The sequence below is a fragment of the Trichoderma asperellum genome, chromosome 4, assembly GCF_020647865.1.
Source record: "Trichoderma asperellum chromosome 4, complete sequence".
Lineage (NCBI taxonomy): Eukaryota > Fungi > Ascomycota > Sordariomycetes > Hypocreales > Hypocreaceae > Trichoderma > Trichoderma asperellum.
Genome location: NC_089418.1, coordinates 731789 through 750014, shown reverse-complemented (window position 1 = coordinate 750014; position 18226 = coordinate 731789). Strand labels below are relative to the sequence as shown.

The following is an 18226-nucleotide window of genomic DNA, read 5'->3' as shown; positions in this document are numbered from 1 at the left end:
TCAGCTTTAGACACATCATGTTCATAGAGCTAGACCGGCGCAGAGTTAGAGTATAATAGTGACCCTAATTCATGCAGCCCTCTGCAGGAACATTGACCGACCATCCGTGCCAAGTCCACTTTATCTCTCTACTATTAAATCTATGCAGTAAAATCCAAGTGCTGTCAATCTCGAGAGCACACACGTGCATCGCATTAGTTTAACCTAGTCGTCTCGTCCCTCAAGGTGGCATTTGTGGCTTCGGGGCTACCATTATCATCTCCTCGAAATAATAAAGTGATAAACCATTATATTATTGAATCACACGTTAAAGCTCCTTATGAAAGTTAAAAGGTGCTTATTAAGGCCGCTGACAGCGACAAGTCATTTGCATATTCAAGCAGCTTTGGCTTATGGAAGTATAGAAAAGTAATATCCTGGGAGTTAGTATCTGGCACGGTCAACAATAATAGCGTCAGTAAATTTCTTCTAGAGAATAGTTAGAGCATAGTGTTATTGTTTACTATTCATCTTGACATTTCATTAGCAGTTGCATTTACAAACATATTTCAGAGACATAGGGTTAGCATCACACTTTCAAGCTCTTCTATTCATCTCATCTCCGAGCTACTCTTGGCAGCTATAGCTCGACATGCTGCCTTGTGCTTTTTGAAATGAGCAACTTGGCACGCCCTCCCGCAATACATAACCCCTTTACACCTCCCGCACAGCATCAACGGCACAGAATGCTTTCCGCAGTTTGCGCATTTAGCAGGAGGCGATGCTAAACTGCTCTCATCCCCACTCCCGCTCTCCACTGCCGCTAGCAAATCCTCGGCTGCCTTTCTCGCCAGTCTCAACACTCGCTGTTCACCCATGCTAACTTGCGCCGCCGCCCATGCGTTCCCTCCTGGGGGATAAACGCCATCCGCGAGTTGCTCTTGCAGCTTTTCCAATTGAGTCCCGAAGCTGTCGAGAAGACAGTTGATGGATTCTACTAAAAACTGCAAGACTTCCACTTCCCTTGAATTGCTGATTATCTCATTTGTATCAAGTTTCTGATTCGCAATAGCAGCAAGATCTGATTCATCCAATCGCTGAATACGGAGGTATCGAAGGACAATTTTTGGCAGGGGATCGGAGAGAGTGAGGGAGATGGTAGAGGTTGAGTCAAGTCCGGCTGATTCCCAGAGCTTCTGCTTTTTTTCATAAAAAGGCGCCAGAGGGTGCGTCGAAAGAACGAGATCGTAACAGTCGTCAGGGTTATCGGGTATGACAAAGCCGTAGAGACGTAAAAGGCGATTATTTGGAATAGACCCGTAGAATATAAAAATCTAGAACAGTCTCCATGTAAGCGGATGAGTTAATGCTAGAGAACAAGGCGAACACACCTGGTCTCCGACTTCGTAATCCTTCGCCGCAAGGACAGAGACGCTCCCAGATAAGGGATCGTAGGCATGACACTGCTTGACCTCAGACGAGTGGTTTAGCATATCAGCAAAGGGCGCCAATACTCGAAGCGATTTCCCAGTTGGCAGTACGAAATCCATCGCACGACTCCAGACGGTGCAGAGCGCCCACTTGTACTAAGAAGAGTAAAAGACGCTTTAGTTGTTGATTCGCTGCAATAACCGCACTCATATAATACCTACGTCTTCGATAGTGAATTTGTCAAGCGGGAAAAGATCTGGATGAAGTGCAAGCACTCGCATAACTAATACCCTGTAATCATCCTCGATCCTTTGCTTCAGCTGCTTTGTGATGGTATAGAGTGAGGTTCCGGCGCAAACTTCTAACTCATCCTCCGCAAAGAAGATGCTTGACGAGTACCTCGCGGGCAATGCCGCCACATGGCTTCGCAGACCATCGTACCCAGATTCGCGCGATCGCACAAAGAGAAGATAGATGGCCAAGGTGTCTTCAACTGATAAAGATGGCTGTGTAGAGCGAAGGACCGGCCCAAGAAGGCAATCGGCGTATGCATGTTCGACCGTCCAGAGGTTATCGCCTGGAATGGTGAGGACCCTTTCCCCTTGCTTGAAACGCCGCAGCGCTCTAGCACCGCGCCCGGTGACAGGGAAATCGACAAGCTCCAGGCTATCCAGGCCTGCCGCCCCAGATTCTTTCAGCCAGTCTTCCATGCGAGTCAGATTAGCGAGTGTGAGTGGAATGGCAGGGGAAGAATGCGCTAATTCGCAGCGACTATGGAAGTCTAGATGCATCGATTTTTGGTGGTGGAACGGAACGGGGAGCATGGATTACATAACGATTGACATATTGATGTCAGTCATCGAATTAGGCAAGGTGCACGGGGTCAAACACTACCGATAGGAACATCATAAATAAACACCAAACAGTACGCCCCGTCAATAGGCGCATTACTTGTACCTCTATATTCAGTATTATTATTAGTGTCTTAAACATAGGTTATCTCCTTTGGCATACCATAATCTATAAATATCTACTCCCAAGTACATGCAGCCTCCGTAGTTATACAGTCCTATTCCAAGCTCATAGTACCAACACCGTCTTCCCATGTAATTTCGTCATCGCCAATTCCCCCCTGTTTATTTATGTGAAAGCGATGCTGATTCTTGATCAAATTACCAGTAGCTTCTAATTCACTCTGAACTCGTGAGTCTGTCTGCTCGACCAGAGTTAGCATTTGTTCCATGGTAAGCAAGATGCTCGCAGCAAGAGACTCTTCGCCAGCTTGTCTTGCTTCTATTTTAATCTCCTCTAGTCTTTTCAGCCAATACATCCATCGCCAAGGACTAAAGGTCGCAGATGATTTCCGGCCCAGCTCCGATCTCGTGAAAGTAGTTTCACCTTGTCTGATTGCGCCAGGAATGTTCCACAGCCTGACCAGCGCTAAATAGCCAAGCTTGCGCGGCCGGAAGTAGCGCGGCAGTCGTAAGGTCTTCTAACGTTCTGAGCGTATCTTCTTTGTCATTCTCATCATTGTAGCTGCCCAGAGGGCGAATGGTTTCGAAGACGTCATGGAAAACCAGCGGTGCAATTGTGCAAAGATTATCGTCTACTCCGACGGACGCGAGCTTGGCGAGAAAGTGAGAAAAGTTGATGCGCTGAGTAGCACTCATGGTCGCACAATCCTTTACCCAGATGTCTGTCATATCCGTAGTGAAGAAGGGCAGGTCTTCCCAAATAATGCCTCCTGACGTTGTCGCAATCTCAAGGCTGCTGCTTTCATCACTGTCTCCGCCACTATTGCTGCTCTGTGCTTGCCGTGTTAAGGGTCCATGTCCGCGAACCTGGAGAATGTGTCTGATCCATTTATCTTGCTCAGGGCTTGAGTGGCGAACATTTTTTCCAACTTGGTAATAGAGATACCAAAGATCCTGCAAATCAAGCTTTGACCCCTCAGCTGGCTTCCTGGCGCGAGAAGAATGATGATCAATTACAGCTATTCTGCTGAACGCCGAGCCCTCTAGCCCTGGCCAGTCTCCTGTTTGAATGGCCTCCTCTATCGACTGCCGATCGCTTTCGGAAAGCCACTGGCGCTGCGCAGTATATTCTCCACGTCAAATGCATCTTCAGAGGTCTTTGAAGCGTCTTGCATAATGGAAGCTATGGAGAGGATGTGTTGCCGTTATTGCTAGTGACTGTAAGTTGGTATGATGAAGGCTGAGAGAATGCTTTGAAGTAATTGAATTAGGTTCAATTCAAAGCGTGGGTTGGGCAGTTAAATACACTTTAGGCACGGAGTAGGGTACGTCAAGGTAAGTAAGTCACTTGTAGATTATAACTGGAAGGTCGATTTAGCAACTACCAACAGATGTTGGTTTGGATCTTGGCTTCGCCACAAATTACTTTTCTCTAACGCAATAATCTCCGTCAGCAATTTAAATCTAACTATAGTAGAGCAGCTTCTCGATATTTTATTCATTTGACCCTTACAGATGATAGATTTTATCCCATAATTCAAAAAATATCTCACCAGGTCTCACAAATCATAAGCTTACCTGAAATTAAACAACTACAATATTGTTTCTGATTCATAGATTTAAATAGTTGTTCCATTTTTACATTAATTGTTTTAATAGATATGTGAATATGTAATATTGAAGCGACACCGTTATTGTCATTCAGGAGTGGTTAGTCTAGATAGTATCTTCGGAAATTAGGCAGTGCACAAGCCTCCTCCCATATTCAGATAGTAGGACGCATAAAGACCTTGTTCAGCAATTGAACATCGAATGGATAGTGCGCAGTTCATTTAGAGCAACCAGGTTACTTATATAGATCTATCCTTATTCCGACGTCCCTGTTGCATGTCGTGCTACGAAAGTTAAATTACATAGGTCTCTGTATAGCCACTTTCTGCTTGTTGAACATATAAGCGCTTGAGCTGTGCAAACAACAAACCTCATTTGAGAATGTCTTACATGCGCAATTTGGATTAGCTTGCTCCTTTCAATACACATTTGTAGTAATCTTAAGTTGCATAAACGTTACATATCTACCTTGTCAGTTACACTATTGTCGGGAGTAACACTCTCTGAAATGAACGCTGCTATGAATATAGATGGCACAAGCCGAACCTCACTGCGTATTGTAGGCTGGACCAATTGTCCGCGAAATTATATGGGCGCTCTCTGAAGGCTTTTTTGATCCGCTGCCAGAGCGACGCATTTCCAACCTGATCAAGTCTCTGTAGTCGGTCCAGCTCGGCGCAACATTCGCACACTCCGTTTGCGTTTAAACGCGTCCCAAGGTGCGCAAAGAGGCCGCCCCTTCTTGGCAGCCTTGGAATCCATTCGAAGCCATTCTTGATGAGCAATCTTCTGCTTTGTGCATATTTGTCCCAGTCTTGGCCGCAGAATCTTTCCAAGTCCGGAAGCAGGCAGCTCAGGACACCGCTTGTGCCGTCAAAATTCAGGCAGTATTGCCCACACGGCGTTCCCGCACACGTTTGGGCAGCACACTCAATGACCGATCCAACTTTCTTGCAGAATATCACCTGCACTCTCTCCAGCCGTGCGAGCGGCGCCCAAGAATGGAGACTGGCACCGGCTCTGTTTTCGTCTAGACAGCGTAGAACCACATGACCACTGCCGAAGAGGTCGTAAATGTCATAGCCGAACACGACTCCTTCTCTGGCATGCTTCCTCCTATTTGTGTTGGCGTAGCAGACGTCTTTGGCTGCCATCATCCCATCCCACACCTGCTTCACCAACCATCCAAAGGTTGGCCCATTAGTCCCATCGTCTTTGACCATGGTCAAGCTCGCGTTGGCTTTAAGACAGTTTGAGGCTGATTGACCAGCATCATTTGATGGTATTGCAAATGTCACGTCACTGTCAAAATTCAACTCTAGTCGCGCGAAAATGCAGAGTGATATGAAACAAAGTGCCGAGACACCAGGAAGAAGCCAAGCTCGCTTGACCGAATCATCCCAGAGAATGCAAGGCGTCAATTTTGCTGTTCGTAACGTATCAAACGGAAGCTGGTTTTCGTGCCTGTATGTCGCTGGCTGTACGGATTCCTGACTCCCAGAAGCATGGGCGATATTGACAGTAGCAAGTTTGGACATAAATCCCAAGCTGACTCCTAAGCTGACAGTTGTGACACTCGATACACTCGACAGGGCCACAATGTCATTGGTAACTTCAGGGACACCTGAATCGTGGTCGAAGCTTTCCAAGAAGGGGTTGCTCGGTCTTTCGGTGCCGATGGTGACCCTAGGCTCACTACACCAGCCTACGAACACTCTTCCCTCAGGGTAAGTGAACGGCTCCGACTTTAATACCTGAGCGTGTTTCCCTCTGTCCATCGATTTTTTTATGGCCCCATTGCTCTCTCGTAGCTGCGGCTGGCTTAGTATACCTGCGCTGGACGATACAACAGAGAGTATTGAACGCCCTACATCTTCCGACTGCGCCCCTAGTCCAGCAGGGCCGGATGGCACGGAAGACTGGATGATTTGCATTATATCAAAAGGTGTAATCAATTTTCCAGGTGTGCGCACAGCGTGCCATCGCCGATCTTCCACCGGCCTCAGTTGAATCAGCGCTGTGTCGTGCCCAAGCAGGATTGCTCCGCAGTCAGTGAGCCAGGCTTGAGAGGCATTTGTGATGGCCATAAGCTCCTTGAAATCCACCTCCAGTCCCTCTGGACGCGTCTTGGTGTCGAAGCTAACGTCTCGCGGCGTTTCAACGACGCAAGCATAGTCAAATAGTTGAGTCCAACATGAAGACTCTGCTCTCTCCGGCTTGAATGGTTCGCAATATGGTGACAAGACCCCTCCGTCGCTGATTCGGCAGCCAACTTTGAACAACCCGCGGCTTTCCACTTCTGGAGGCTGGAAAGCGGCCACGACCCAAAGTAGCGCAGACACAGCTTGCTTTCTCTCAAAACCTTCGGGTATATCCCATCGTAGTAATTCGTCTCCAAAACAGGCCATGATCGAACGGTCAACAAGATGAAGATGTACTCGATCAAAAGTGGGTGAAGAGTTGCGGTCTGGTGAAGTTTGAGGCGTCGCTTGACTTGCCATTTTCGAGGCGACCCGAGTTCTGGCCGTGCACAGCTCTGTCACCCACTCTAGGAGCGATAGTCCCATCTCTCCGTAGAATTCGGCTAGGAAGTTCGGGATAGTTCTGGCCATGTAATGGCCCCCGCCATGGCTTGCATCGGTTATTGTAAGGACTTCCTTCCAGTCCCTCTGGTGATAATTGCTAAAGTCTGGGCCCCGCCAGCCCAAGTCGAGTACGACGTGCTGGCCATTGTCCAAATCCCACCAGCTGGTGACTTTTGCCCTCTGGCCGATATGCTCGTTGCCGACGAGACATTCGTAAGTCGTTTGGTCAATTTCGCCCGCAGACAATCGGGCTTTTTGGAATTCCAGATAGGTGTCCGATGGGTATCTCTGCTTGGTTATCCTAGCCAGGCAGTCAATTGTCGCGCCTGACTGGTCGAGGGGCCTTTTATAGTCGTATGTCCTCGCCTTCAAATTGAATATCTTCCGGTCTCGGGGTAGCCAGCCTGTGAGCCAGAAATAAGGGAAAAAGGGAACACCCAAAGAATAGTGCCGTCGCCACCGCAGCTCGCTCAATAGCCAAACATAACAGAAGAGGAGGAAAGCTCCCAAAAGCGTCTGCCCTTGTCTCAGTTCGCCTGTGAGCCAGACATAGTGGGAAAGGAGAGCTCCCAAAGGCGTTTGCTTCACAACCCAGCTATATATACTCTCAGAATCCGGGGATTGATTGTATCTGGTAAGTTCCCTCTTCAGTGCTTCGATTCGGGTGCCAATATCGGGGATGAGGGCTTCTGAGGAATCTTCTCTCTGGATGTTTTCGAGCATCCATTTCAAAACAAGGTCAGTGAGAACCAAGTTTGGATCAATCGCCGAGCTTAGTAGCCAGAACGGCCATTTTTTTGCATCGATATCGAGTCCCAAGGGAAACTTCTGCCTTCCCAAGTCATGATGGGTTCCAGGGAACCACATCTCGTAGACGTCCGTATCATAATCAGTCTGATAGGTAGAGTCCTCTTGAATCTGGCAGAGGCGGAAGAAAGATGATCGCTCGTGTATGGATACAGCATGATAAATGTTCTGTACCGCGTTCGTGGTGTTTCCATCACCCAGCTCAGGCCATTGAGTCTGATCCAGTAACAGAACTCGGAGGAATCCGTCTGGGCGTATAGTATCGAAGAGACCCATAAATTTGATGGGCTTGTCGACTCCCCAGCTCCTTTCTCTTTTAAAGGTTTCCAACTCAGTCAAAGACGGACTAGGTACACCGTAGTAATATTTGTACATAAAAGAGGCATGGTCAATCAACGTTAGCGATGTCCAAATGTCGTCTTCTCCAGTTGTCCTGACAATGCCGCATCTGCCAATCATATTAGCAACATGTCGGACAACGTATGCACCTAGCCCCAACCCAAACATCCAGATTTCATGTTCGGGAGTATAGTAACCGACGATATACCTGTACACTTCGATACAGCGGCTGGCAATGTCATCTCCCTTGGATCCACTGCTGATGAGGCCCAGACCTAGACTCGGCCCGTCGAAGTAACGCGCTCGACGCTCCCATTGATCTAGACAACGATTCTCTCTTTTCATATCGATGCCGATGTGCTGGGCTAATAGATATATATTTGTTTGGGTCTTTGTCTCCCTCCCGCATCCTACATCATCGCAAAGCACGATAAGTTTTGGCTGCATCTTATGGTGTCCAGCTAGAGTAAGATGAGTTGGATACCTAGCTGAGTAGAAAGTATGGACGGTACACTCTTCCAGGCTTAATCGAGCGGAACCTCAGTTAGTTTGGATAAATATTCGTTGTCAGTGGGTTATTTAATTGAATATCTCATCTCGATCCAAGTCAACATAGTGATAGGTAGCTTTGACCGATCCCTGCGGGCAAAAATACAAGAAATTTTCTCATATCATATATTTACCGTCCATTTGAGGCGTGTCATCAATAATATGCTTCGATCAAGGTATTTATAAATGAAGGGAGAATACAACGTCGGTGAACCTAATTTAAGAGATGATCGGCGCGGTAGTCTTTTCCAACTTAATATAAACTTCCGTCAAGAATGTCAAAAAGGCTGGCTGGCTCCAAACGTCATCACACATAAATATTTCACTAAAGAAACCAAGGATGAAAATTCAGCTTCGTGGCTGTTGGTAGAGTTTGCGCGCCAGGTTAAGAGTAAACGACATCTGGGGGAGTAAGTTAAGGTTTGAAGTGTAGTTAATCCCTGGCTTATTTGAACTTTTCATTGGTTACAGCACTTCGTTCAGCTTCATGGCTGTTGATAAAGTTTGCGAGCCAGGTTTGGAGCATGTGACCTCTGGGGAAGAAAGTGAAAGGCTTGAAATCACGAAGCAATAAAAGTTATAGTAAGCATCACAAGAGAGTTGCACGGCGTGATCCTCGTCGGTGAAATGGTGTGGTTGAATTGCGTTATAGCCATGGAATTGTGTGATTAATGTTTGAGAATATGAATTATCTATTCATCTTTTTGCGCTCTGGGAATGTAAATTGGTAATTTGAATAGATGCTGATGTCCATCTTCAGCAGCCATGTGCGATCGATGTCCATTATATTCGTACCACTATTTATCCCCTCTTTGAGCACCTACTCTAGGTCGATTTCCACGTCCTACATATTCACAAACAGCTGTTCTGAATCAAAGTTCAACTCTCACTATGCCGAACAGCAGCGAAAGCCCCAGATTACTGGTTATCATAACCAACGCCATTCTCTATGGCTTCAACGGCACTCACAGTAACCTTACACACTGTCATTGGTTCTGATTTAACACCGCTAACAGCGCCTCCTACTACTGATGTTATACTTCTTCACCGCAGCTGCAATTCAGCTGCTATACAGGTACATCTCAGCTATTTTCAGCTGGCAGACCTGATTTTTATCTTAACGGCTCTATTGACGCTAAGGCGCCTCAGCTACGGGGTGGTGGCGAATATCTTTTTTTTACCTACATACAGGTCATGGCAGGTATTAAAAAAAGCAGCGCTAATAACAAGATATATATAAATAAATGTATATACACTCTCTTATTTATTAATAATAAAATAAATCAATGCTTAATAATGCTATATAACAACTATTGTTTTAACAGCATCGGCTGGCTCTAGTGCTTCTTCCTTAACGACAACGGCATCGAGGAATTAAAATTGTCCAAAAGGTTGTCAATTACGGCTCCTATTATGAGAAGACTTATTTTTCTCCTACTTGACAGAGCAGTAACTTACCGGGCAAGAGTCACAGTAAGACAACGTTTAGAACTCTCATACAATGTGGCTTATGTGATTGGATAATGCATTCCAACTGATAGCCATCTGGCGTCAAAAATGGCTTTTATAATATTCTGACTACTTTTTTATATATTAAATTGATTTGCAAAAAATGAGGGGTTTTTTTTTTAAAAAAAAAAAAATAAAATCTAAACGTATATTTACTAGAAGAGGATTAAAGTAAGGAGTTGAAACATATGTCATTGGTGTCGTTTTATTAGCTTGGGAATATAAACTCTGTAGTTATATGCAAAAAGAGTTGAGATTTACGGGACATAAAGCTTTATAGTTCGCTACTAAGGGGAAATATATTAAATACAAACCATAACTGTACAAATCTGAGTAATAATTGCACAGCAGAGGAGGTGGGTGATGCGTGACACATTGTTTGTCTCTCTGCTACATTTCTTCCGCTCCATGGGCTCCCGAAGGAGTTATAAACATTCTACAAAGGTTAGAACAAGAAAGGGTATAAAAGTTAGGGACATGGGTCGTTTGGAGTACGGGCTTTTTATTCGTTTTCATGTCGCAGCACCGGCGTGTTTTCGTCAGTTAGTTTAGAATTTTGGTGAAAGGCAATCTCTACGGGCTCTCTGATGAGCAGGCACTCCTTGTAATGTCTGGCGGACATACCTAGCCAGGCCTCCTCCTAAGAATCTATTTCCACCCCCAAGTCAGTGACGAAATGGTGACAGAAGGTAGCAATCGCCTGCGACGTGAGGCGTTCATTTCCCCGGCTTGTCCAGACTCGGTGGTTCACATGGTAGTTGACTTGGCGATGATTGCGAAGAATGTCAAGGAGCCAAGCGCAGAGCACCAAATATATCAGCTTACCAAACGGTTGCAGCATGCTTGAATGGTATCACGGCAGTCTCGCTTAAAATAGAAGCCTCTGCCGTTACATATGAGTCTTGTAGCAAGGTCTCTCACAGAGACTGCTATAAGAGAAAAACCGTCTTCCGTCTTTGCTGTAACTCTAGGTTGCTGATAAATCGCGACGCGTCCCCCATGGACACGCTATACGTTCAATGCTGGCGAATTCAACCTGCAATTTGGACAAACAAAGAGACAAACTCTGCGGTTTCCAGCTATCCGTCATCCACAAATGAAAAGTAGTGGCCCATGCATAAAGAACTACCATATGGACAAGCTGTCATTGGCGCACACTGAATACATGCAGTGTCGCTCGTTTCATTACGGCACTGCAGTAAATGGTATTATCAGTGAACTCAATAGCTACTTGGAGATTCTCGGTATTGCACCTAACGCAACATTCTATTACTCTGAAATTACCGACGAATCGAAGCCAGTGTCAAAGCCATCGAAACAGCCGCTTACATGCTGCAAGAGGGCAACGTTTTGCTCCTCAAAGTTGAGATAGAGACACCGTACGATCTAGGAGGAAATCTTTAAGTTGAATTTCGGCTAGATGAATGTATTGTTATTTAATATGAAGTTTTTAAAAATATCGGGATGGCAGAAGCCGTTCCCAACGGATCGGAAGGCCTCAATTCTCTGAAGTATAACCAGTTTCCCTTTCCCGCGTGGGTTTGGTGGAAATTCTGCAATCTGGTAATCGATCCTCTGGAGCCATCTTTGTGGACACTGGATCCCCTATACATGGATCTCATAGAAAGAAGCCTAACCTCTCCCCCCAACCTTTCCAATTATGGCGACTGAGGAGAGATCAGTGATTACTCCTCAGCAGATTCGAGAATAGTTACGTGCGACAGGCTCGTTTTATGAGGTAGGGAACGAACCGGGAACAGTTCAAGCCTAAAGGAACTTTATCTATGGAGCTATTGAAGTATTTCTATAAAATTCTCTGGTGGATAGGGCAACTATCGGCCAGTGAGCATTGAAGAATCTACCGCGGAGTTTGGGTTTCACAATGCACCACTACCTGCTCCTCACTCAATCCTTCCTCTACTGTGGGAAAATGAGAGCCCAGATCAAGTGCTTAAGTACGCCCTTTTACTTGTAGATTATGGCCCTTGATTTGGACAATCAGCCATACGGGATAGACCGTCACTCATGCTCCGAGCAAGGAAGGAACACGAAGGTAGTATAGATGATTATGCCATTCGTTGCTAGAAGTAAAAGTTGCTGACACTTATATATATATATGTATGTATAGATAGATATAAAATACTTTATAGTATGTCCGTTTATATATAACCCATATTGTAATTATTTCCCACCATGAAGAATTTAGGCTCGGCTCTCTCTTGCTAATGTGTACTATCGCAACACTGATATATAGTATTAACTTGTGGTAGAGAGACCGAAGAAATTACCCACTGTATCGCTCCTATGCTTTAATGAGAATCCGTGATGGTTTAGGAATAGCACAGAGCTATCAACAAACATAGGTAAAAATTTCCCATTCCCGCAGCAGCTACAAAATAAAATACCTTTTCGCTTGCAAACGCTGTTAAAAGCGGAATAAAGGTACCCCACAGATTAATCCCTTGCTCATTATTTGGAAGTCTCTGGACTTTATTATTATCTATTCAAGATATAGAAAAGCTTAACAAACAACTTATTGAACGAGGAAACGATATTCCTATTGGCTATGGCCTTATTATTAGTATAATTGCCTCAGCGCCAAAATAATTGTCATGTTTTCATTATAATGAGAGTCTTCCAGCACGGACCATTTTGCGACAGGGCGTAGCAAAACGATACATACATTATTAAACTGGGCCTGCATTATCCAGAAATAGAGTCTAGGTTCTGGTAGCCAGATGTTAAATGGTATTCTTTTTATCAGCATAAGCACCATATTGCAAAACTTATTCTTTAATAGTATAAGCAAATCTAAAGCCAGAAGTGAAATGCAACCAATTAGTACGTTTTACTAGCCAACAGTCACAGGGCACATCCAGCGCATTAGGATAATCACTTGCATGCGGCCGAGTGTTCTTAGACAGACAGTCATACAATCGTTGGCATTCGCAACCTTACTATGGGAACGAGGAAAATGCCTCGTGTGCCTAATCTGCAGAATTATAGCGTCAATCGTTTCCAATCCGAATGACTATACCATTGGCTGGATCTGCGCCATACGAGTTGAGTATGTCGCTGCCGGGGCTTTCTTGGCGAAAAGCTTGAACTCCCTCATGCCCTATCGATAATAACGACTGTATGCTTGCCAGGTTGTGCTTCCAAACTGCAAATACGGACTATCATCCGCAGCGAGTATTGGAGATAGATATCCAACTTCAATCGAATATATAAAATAAATATCCTGTGTGTCAATTTGGTAGATGGGGGCGAAGTTGTGGCGACTGCACTACCGTATGCCTAGCTCTAAATTGAGTTTTGTGGCACTCTGATCGCCTCACAAATGTCAACATGATTGAAGCTGATTTGGTCTCATAGAGAGCTGTGAATGGTCAGTCCTAAAGAACCAATGATATGTCGAGGAGCCAAAGCCCGAAGACTACCTTACTTGATTCTCAGGCTCTGTCCCGCCAATGACCTTGCCTCACGGAGTTATAGGTTCCACACTCCTAGACGCGCCAATGTCGCTAATATCAAAGCGATTCAGCTTGGCTAATGGTATATATTCGACAAGTAACAGGGAATTTGGTGAAAAGGAGTGGAGAGGGCATTCTCCGATTGCCAAATTTCCGCCATCGGTCTCTCACCCGGAGAATGGCATCGGCCGGAGCTCCTTAGCAGTGATTTCACTGCCGCTGGCCCTTTGGAAGACATCGGCCCCCGACACTCGCGAGCATGTCTGGGGAGACGGGGCCAATTAAGGTGTCGATGGCAGTGGCCATGGTGATTTCGGGTTTCTTCGCCGTCGCCATATTCTACAGCGTGGAGATTTTCATCTGGACCCTCATCAAATTCAAGCGCAGGAAGAGCTTATACTTCTGGAGCCTGGTGGTTGCTTCGCTCGGTATAGCCGTCCATTCTGTCGCCGTATTTTTGCGTTACTTCGCCCTCGCGCCAAACGTTCTCATGTGCGTCTTCACGCTCATCGGCTGGTGGGCTATGGTTACTGGCCAATCCCTCGTAATGTACTCGCGCCTATATCTCGCCGTGCGCAACCGGCGGAAGATCAGATGGGTACTAGTTATGATTGTCGCCAATGTCTTCGTGTTGCACATTCCGGTATCGATTCTCTTTCTCGCCAGTAATATCACACACTCGACACAGTTCATCAACGCCTTTAATATCTATGAGAGGATCCAGCTGATCGGCTTCTCCATCCAAGAGTCCATCATCTCAGGCTTGTATGTGTGGGAGGCCACGCATGGGCTCAAACCCCTTATGGATATGAAAGGACGCGAGGGAAAAAGGATGATACGCCATTTGATTATTCTATTCGTCATCGTTGTTTTGTTAGATATCAGCCTCATCGTAACGGAGTTTACCAACAATTTTGACATTCAAACAACGTACAAACCCGTTGTCTATAGCATAAAGCTCAAGTTCGAGTTTATCATCCTCAACGAGCTGATTATGTTAACCCGGATAGACATATGTACCTGTCACCGCCCGGAAGATATCCTTGAAAGGGACCACTCTCAGCTCGTTTCCGGCGCTACGCCGACCAACGATACCCTCATGCACGATGGTGCGCAGCATATCGAGGATGTTGGGAGAGATTTCACAGCAAAAATCAGGACAGATCGCATTTTCGACGGCAGATCTAACAGCACCGCTCCTTCAAGCTCCCTTGAGACTGCGGAGAGCAACCTTCACCCACCAGCGGTAGCGTCAGACGCATGCTCGACTGTAGAAGAAGGCACGAACAGATAGGAGCGGGCGCCATCTTGGCCATCTTTTTTCTTAATCATGGAGCTAGGGCTGTGTCTGTTATACGACTGGAAGCAGCCGCGACCGGTTGGCATCTTGTCTGAGTAACTATAGCTTTGGTGAAGCTAAGTTTATAAGGTAGTTAGCATTTAACCCGGCCGCATACTGTTTACATGCACTAACAGGTCTCAGATAGCATGTCCGGTTAGCCTCAATAAGCATCGAACCCCATTTAGTGGCTCATCATGTTTTCCCTGCTCTGCTCCCTAAATGAGCAGTCTCTAAGAATCTGTCTCGATAAAGTCGGCCGATGTCCTTCACCTTGCGCGATTCTATTACTTGGGTGGAGAGGAGATGAAATAGGCTTCAAAGACTGCTATGACATGAAGGATATATCTACTATTTGAAAACCAAGGAAAGAGCGAGAAAACGTGCGTATTATTGTTTTAAGAGGAACCGGAGAAGAAACCATGGATTGACAAGCATGAATATATAGCATCTAGTTTACACTTTCTCACAAGAAATGTTGGTAGCATATTCGGCTGACTCGTATTATCCCGAAGCTTTAAGATTTTTCTAGGTATACATCAGCTGCTATGTGAGTAGTTCGACGACGACTAATACGGATCGATTGTGCATCAACTTTTTTTGCTATTCAAAGCGTCATACCGCCCCCTTCGCCAATATATCGCACCGACAGTCCGTACTTACGTGTTCATCGAGTCTACATACTTGTCAAAATGCAGGCCGCGCGTCAATTCCGTTTGTTATTTTCAATGGTCTCACCAGGAGATGATACAATTATGCCCTTTCTTTATGCGTGGTGTCGTAGTCAGCGGACACGTCACAACGCCGACTTCACCGATTTCCTAGCGTCTACGACCCCTAAGAAACTAAGCCACAATTGAGCCCCAGTCATCCATACACGACATCCTCGATATATATATCATCTTCTATTCCTTTTAACTACCAGTGCCTCAATCTCTACAAATCTGACTTCAATACAACATTTTACAACAATCTCAATATATCAGCATATCTTTGAGACGTAACCCAATCATGTCTACCAAATCAAACACAGTCTCGTCAGTTGGCCTCCTGGGCATGGCTCTTCTCAGTTTGCCTGGCTCAGCACGGGCAACTCCCTCTCCATTAGGCCCAAAAGGTCTTAACTGGTTGCTCCCTTTTGTGGGTGACTGGAACTGCTATCAGCAAGGCGAAGCAAACGGGAGCGGTGGAGGTGGTAGCAGCACCGGCGCGAACCTCACGTATTCCATCAAGATGACCAAAGTTAATGTGACCCTGGACTCCGATCAACCGAGTCCGTTGCTCACGGCCCACTCCGTCATCACTTACGACGCTGAGAAGGAAATCTTCAACTACACTTACAGTGACAGTGGAGGCAACAGTGGACCCGGCACATCGGTTGGTTGGGAGGAGGGGGGTCACTTCCGATTCATCACCTGGCCCCTGACCAATCCCGGCAGACCGGGTATCGAAGCTCGAACTATGGATGATTTCCTTCGGCCCACCAGCCCTGATCAATTTACCGACAAGTTCTATGCCAGCCAAGATGGCGGCAACACCTGGTTGCCAGCAGGCCAACTCGACTGCACCCGTGCCCCCAAGTCCCACTAAGGAGACAAAAACGTTGCACAAGCTGTCAATACGATGCTCGGTTATAGAATCTACAACGCTTTGTATCGCTGCTAAGCGAAGGTCGAATTATGGAAAATTATTCATATACAATAATAGCTCGCTGTAGTTAGATCTTCTTTCTGTTCATGTCTTTCTTTTAGAATTTTGTTTTGAGTTTTAATATATTCCATGTCACATATCACTCTTGGTGCTGTGAAATTTTTAATTGTGCCTCGCTCCTTCTATAACGCCTCATTGTAGAAGCAAAAAGGACTTGAAACAAGCGAGACAAGGGCTAGAAAGATGACTTTAAACTTGGATGTCTAAGCGCATGATACAAAATAAGTTATTATGTTTCTAAGTAGTACTAGCAATGGTAGCACTGCTTTGTCAATACAGCGGAGATGAAGATACAATCGCCACCCTTCATCGCTCATCTGCTGCGATTCATTCTCCAAGGGTTGCGAGAGCCGCAGGCAGTGCAGACAAAATTAGCCTCGTACCGGGGAATACGAGTGAGATTACTAGATTGGGCTATTGTGAGTTCCCGTTTTCGCCTTCTCCACATAGCCGAGAGCCGGAGCTAAGTGGAGTGTAGGGGTGAACAACTGCATAATCCCTCCAAGCGGAGCCTTCTCTCTCTCCTCTGCAACCTGCGATAGTTACTGAGAGTGGCCATCTACCTCCTTGGTAGAACATAGTTTTGAGGAGGTATTTTCAAGGCATTTTCAACTGCCTCCTCTATTTGAAGGCACCGGTCAGGACTTGGGGACCGCCCGCTGATCTAATGGGAGATGCTTTATACATAACGAGTGATACACTGCGTTTATGTGTTCTGTAGGTTGGCTAAGCTAGGGACTTACAGTCTTTGGTCACCCAAGGTCTCTGGAGCTTCTCGCTTTGAACACGTCTGAATTTGCGATATATTTATAGCTGCAAATGTGCATTGAAAGTACCGAACTACTATATTATCAGTCATTTCTTATTCTAACAGTCCCATCTTCACAGCCATCTCCGTCGCATTATCAGATGAGACAGCGACTCAGATTGCAAATCAAGCTAAGCTTCAGAAGGTACAGGTTTATAGGTTCATAGTTGCCCTTTTAAAATTTCCACCGGGCGTAATAAATAAATGAATGAATGAATGAATGTACTATATCCGGTGTAAGTGCAATCCCTCTCGCAAAATGTTTTACGCTAACCTTGACCCAGGCTCACTCTGTTGGATTCTTCCAGTGCGCCATGTAGTCACATAGAACGGGTGTGCGAGAGACGTTATATCTTACCCAGGCGGCTCAAACGAAGCTCTCCGTAGATGGATCGTGTGTGGTGTGTGGTCTTGGGTAAATGTGCTTTCCTTGGCCATCCTGAAGTCGCTCTCCTGGGAGTTCCGAAAGAGTCCATGTCGCACTTTCGGGTGCCGGCCCGATGAGAAGTCCACCTTGGAGCTGTTGGGACAGGCCATTGGAACGAAAACTGCAAAGTGCAGTATTCATGTTGGTAGGGCGATTAACGGGGGGATGGGCGTCCTAATTACTACTGGATATCAAGTATAGCGCCTCTGCTATCGTGTGATGAGCTCCTTGCGACTTCGTTCCCATTTCCAGTTCTCATCTTCCCGCTGTGACCCGAAGATTCTCACTGACACTTCTTGCGCAACCTTTTGAGCTGTGGTTGCACCACCGACTAACTGCACTTGAGATGCGTGCCACTCTCCATTGCCGCTACAATTGGGAGGTAAGAGCAAGTCCATCTCAATAAACACCCTATTGCGAAGAGGATGGGAGAGTCCGAAAGAGGGGGGAATCAGGAGGCTTGCAATCATTCCGCAGCATCTTTACGATACAGATTAACCAGCGATCGAGGTTGGCATAATTCATTCCTCGATGCGTCTCCCCGCATCCTATCACCAACAGTCGATTACGTCCAGTCCAATAATGAGATGTATTACTCGACAAGCCTCCCTTCTATTGCCGACCTTCGCTCCTACTCATGCAGCGCTGTTTATTGCACCAAAGGTGAGGGACCCTTCGCCCGGAT

At 46.0% G+C, this 18226-nt stretch overlaps 5 protein-coding genes across 5 annotated transcripts; 2 read left to right on the top strand and 3 right to left on the bottom strand.

Moving 5' to 3' along the window:
• Positions 1–457: 457 nt before the first annotated feature.
• Positions 458–2170, bottom strand: TrAFT101_006625 (uncharacterized protein). Its single transcript, XM_024902010.2, has 4 exons — positions 1632–2170; positions 1371–1565; positions 575–1313; positions 458–510 (listed from the first exon to the last, which is right to left on the bottom strand). Exons 1-3 carry the CDS (start codon positions 2118–2120, stop codon positions 591–593), a joined length of 1407 nt encoding a protein of 468 aa, XP_024758285.1. The 5' UTR covers positions 2121–2170; the 3' UTR covers positions 458–510; positions 575–590.
• Positions 2171–2804: 634 nt separating this feature from the next.
• Positions 2805–3080, bottom strand: TrAFT101_006624 (uncharacterized protein; the record flags this gene model as incomplete). Its single annotated transcript, XM_066127828.1, has 1 exon — positions 2805–3080. One exon carries the CDS (start codon positions 3078–3080, stop codon positions 2805–2807), a length of 276 nt encoding a protein of 91 aa, XP_065983941.1.
• A 1385-nt stretch (positions 3081–4465) lies between these two features.
• On the bottom strand, positions 4466–8071 carry TrAFT101_006623 (uncharacterized protein; the record flags this gene model as incomplete). The annotated part of the gene is made up of 1 exon (XM_024906158.2): positions 4466–8071. One exon carries the CDS (start codon positions 8069–8071, stop codon positions 4514–4516), a length of 3558 nt encoding a protein of 1185 aa, XP_024758283.2. The 3' UTR covers positions 4466–4513.
• Positions 8072–13516: 5445 nt separating this feature from the next.
• TrAFT101_006622 (uncharacterized protein) lies at positions 13517–14551 on the top strand (the record flags this gene model as incomplete). The annotated part of the gene is made up of 1 exon (XM_024910032.2): positions 13517–14551. The coding sequence occupies one exon, from the start codon at positions 13517–13519 to the stop codon at positions 14549–14551; it is 1035 nt and encodes a 344-aa protein (XP_024758282.2).
• Positions 14552–15607: 1056 nt separating this feature from the next.
• Positions 15608–16186, top strand: TrAFT101_006621 (uncharacterized protein; the record flags this gene model as incomplete). The annotated part of the gene is made up of 1 exon (XM_024904163.2): positions 15608–16186. One exon carries the CDS (start codon positions 15608–15610, stop codon positions 16184–16186), a length of 579 nt encoding a protein of 192 aa, XP_024758281.2.
• Between the last annotated feature and the right edge of the window lie 2040 nt (positions 16187–18226).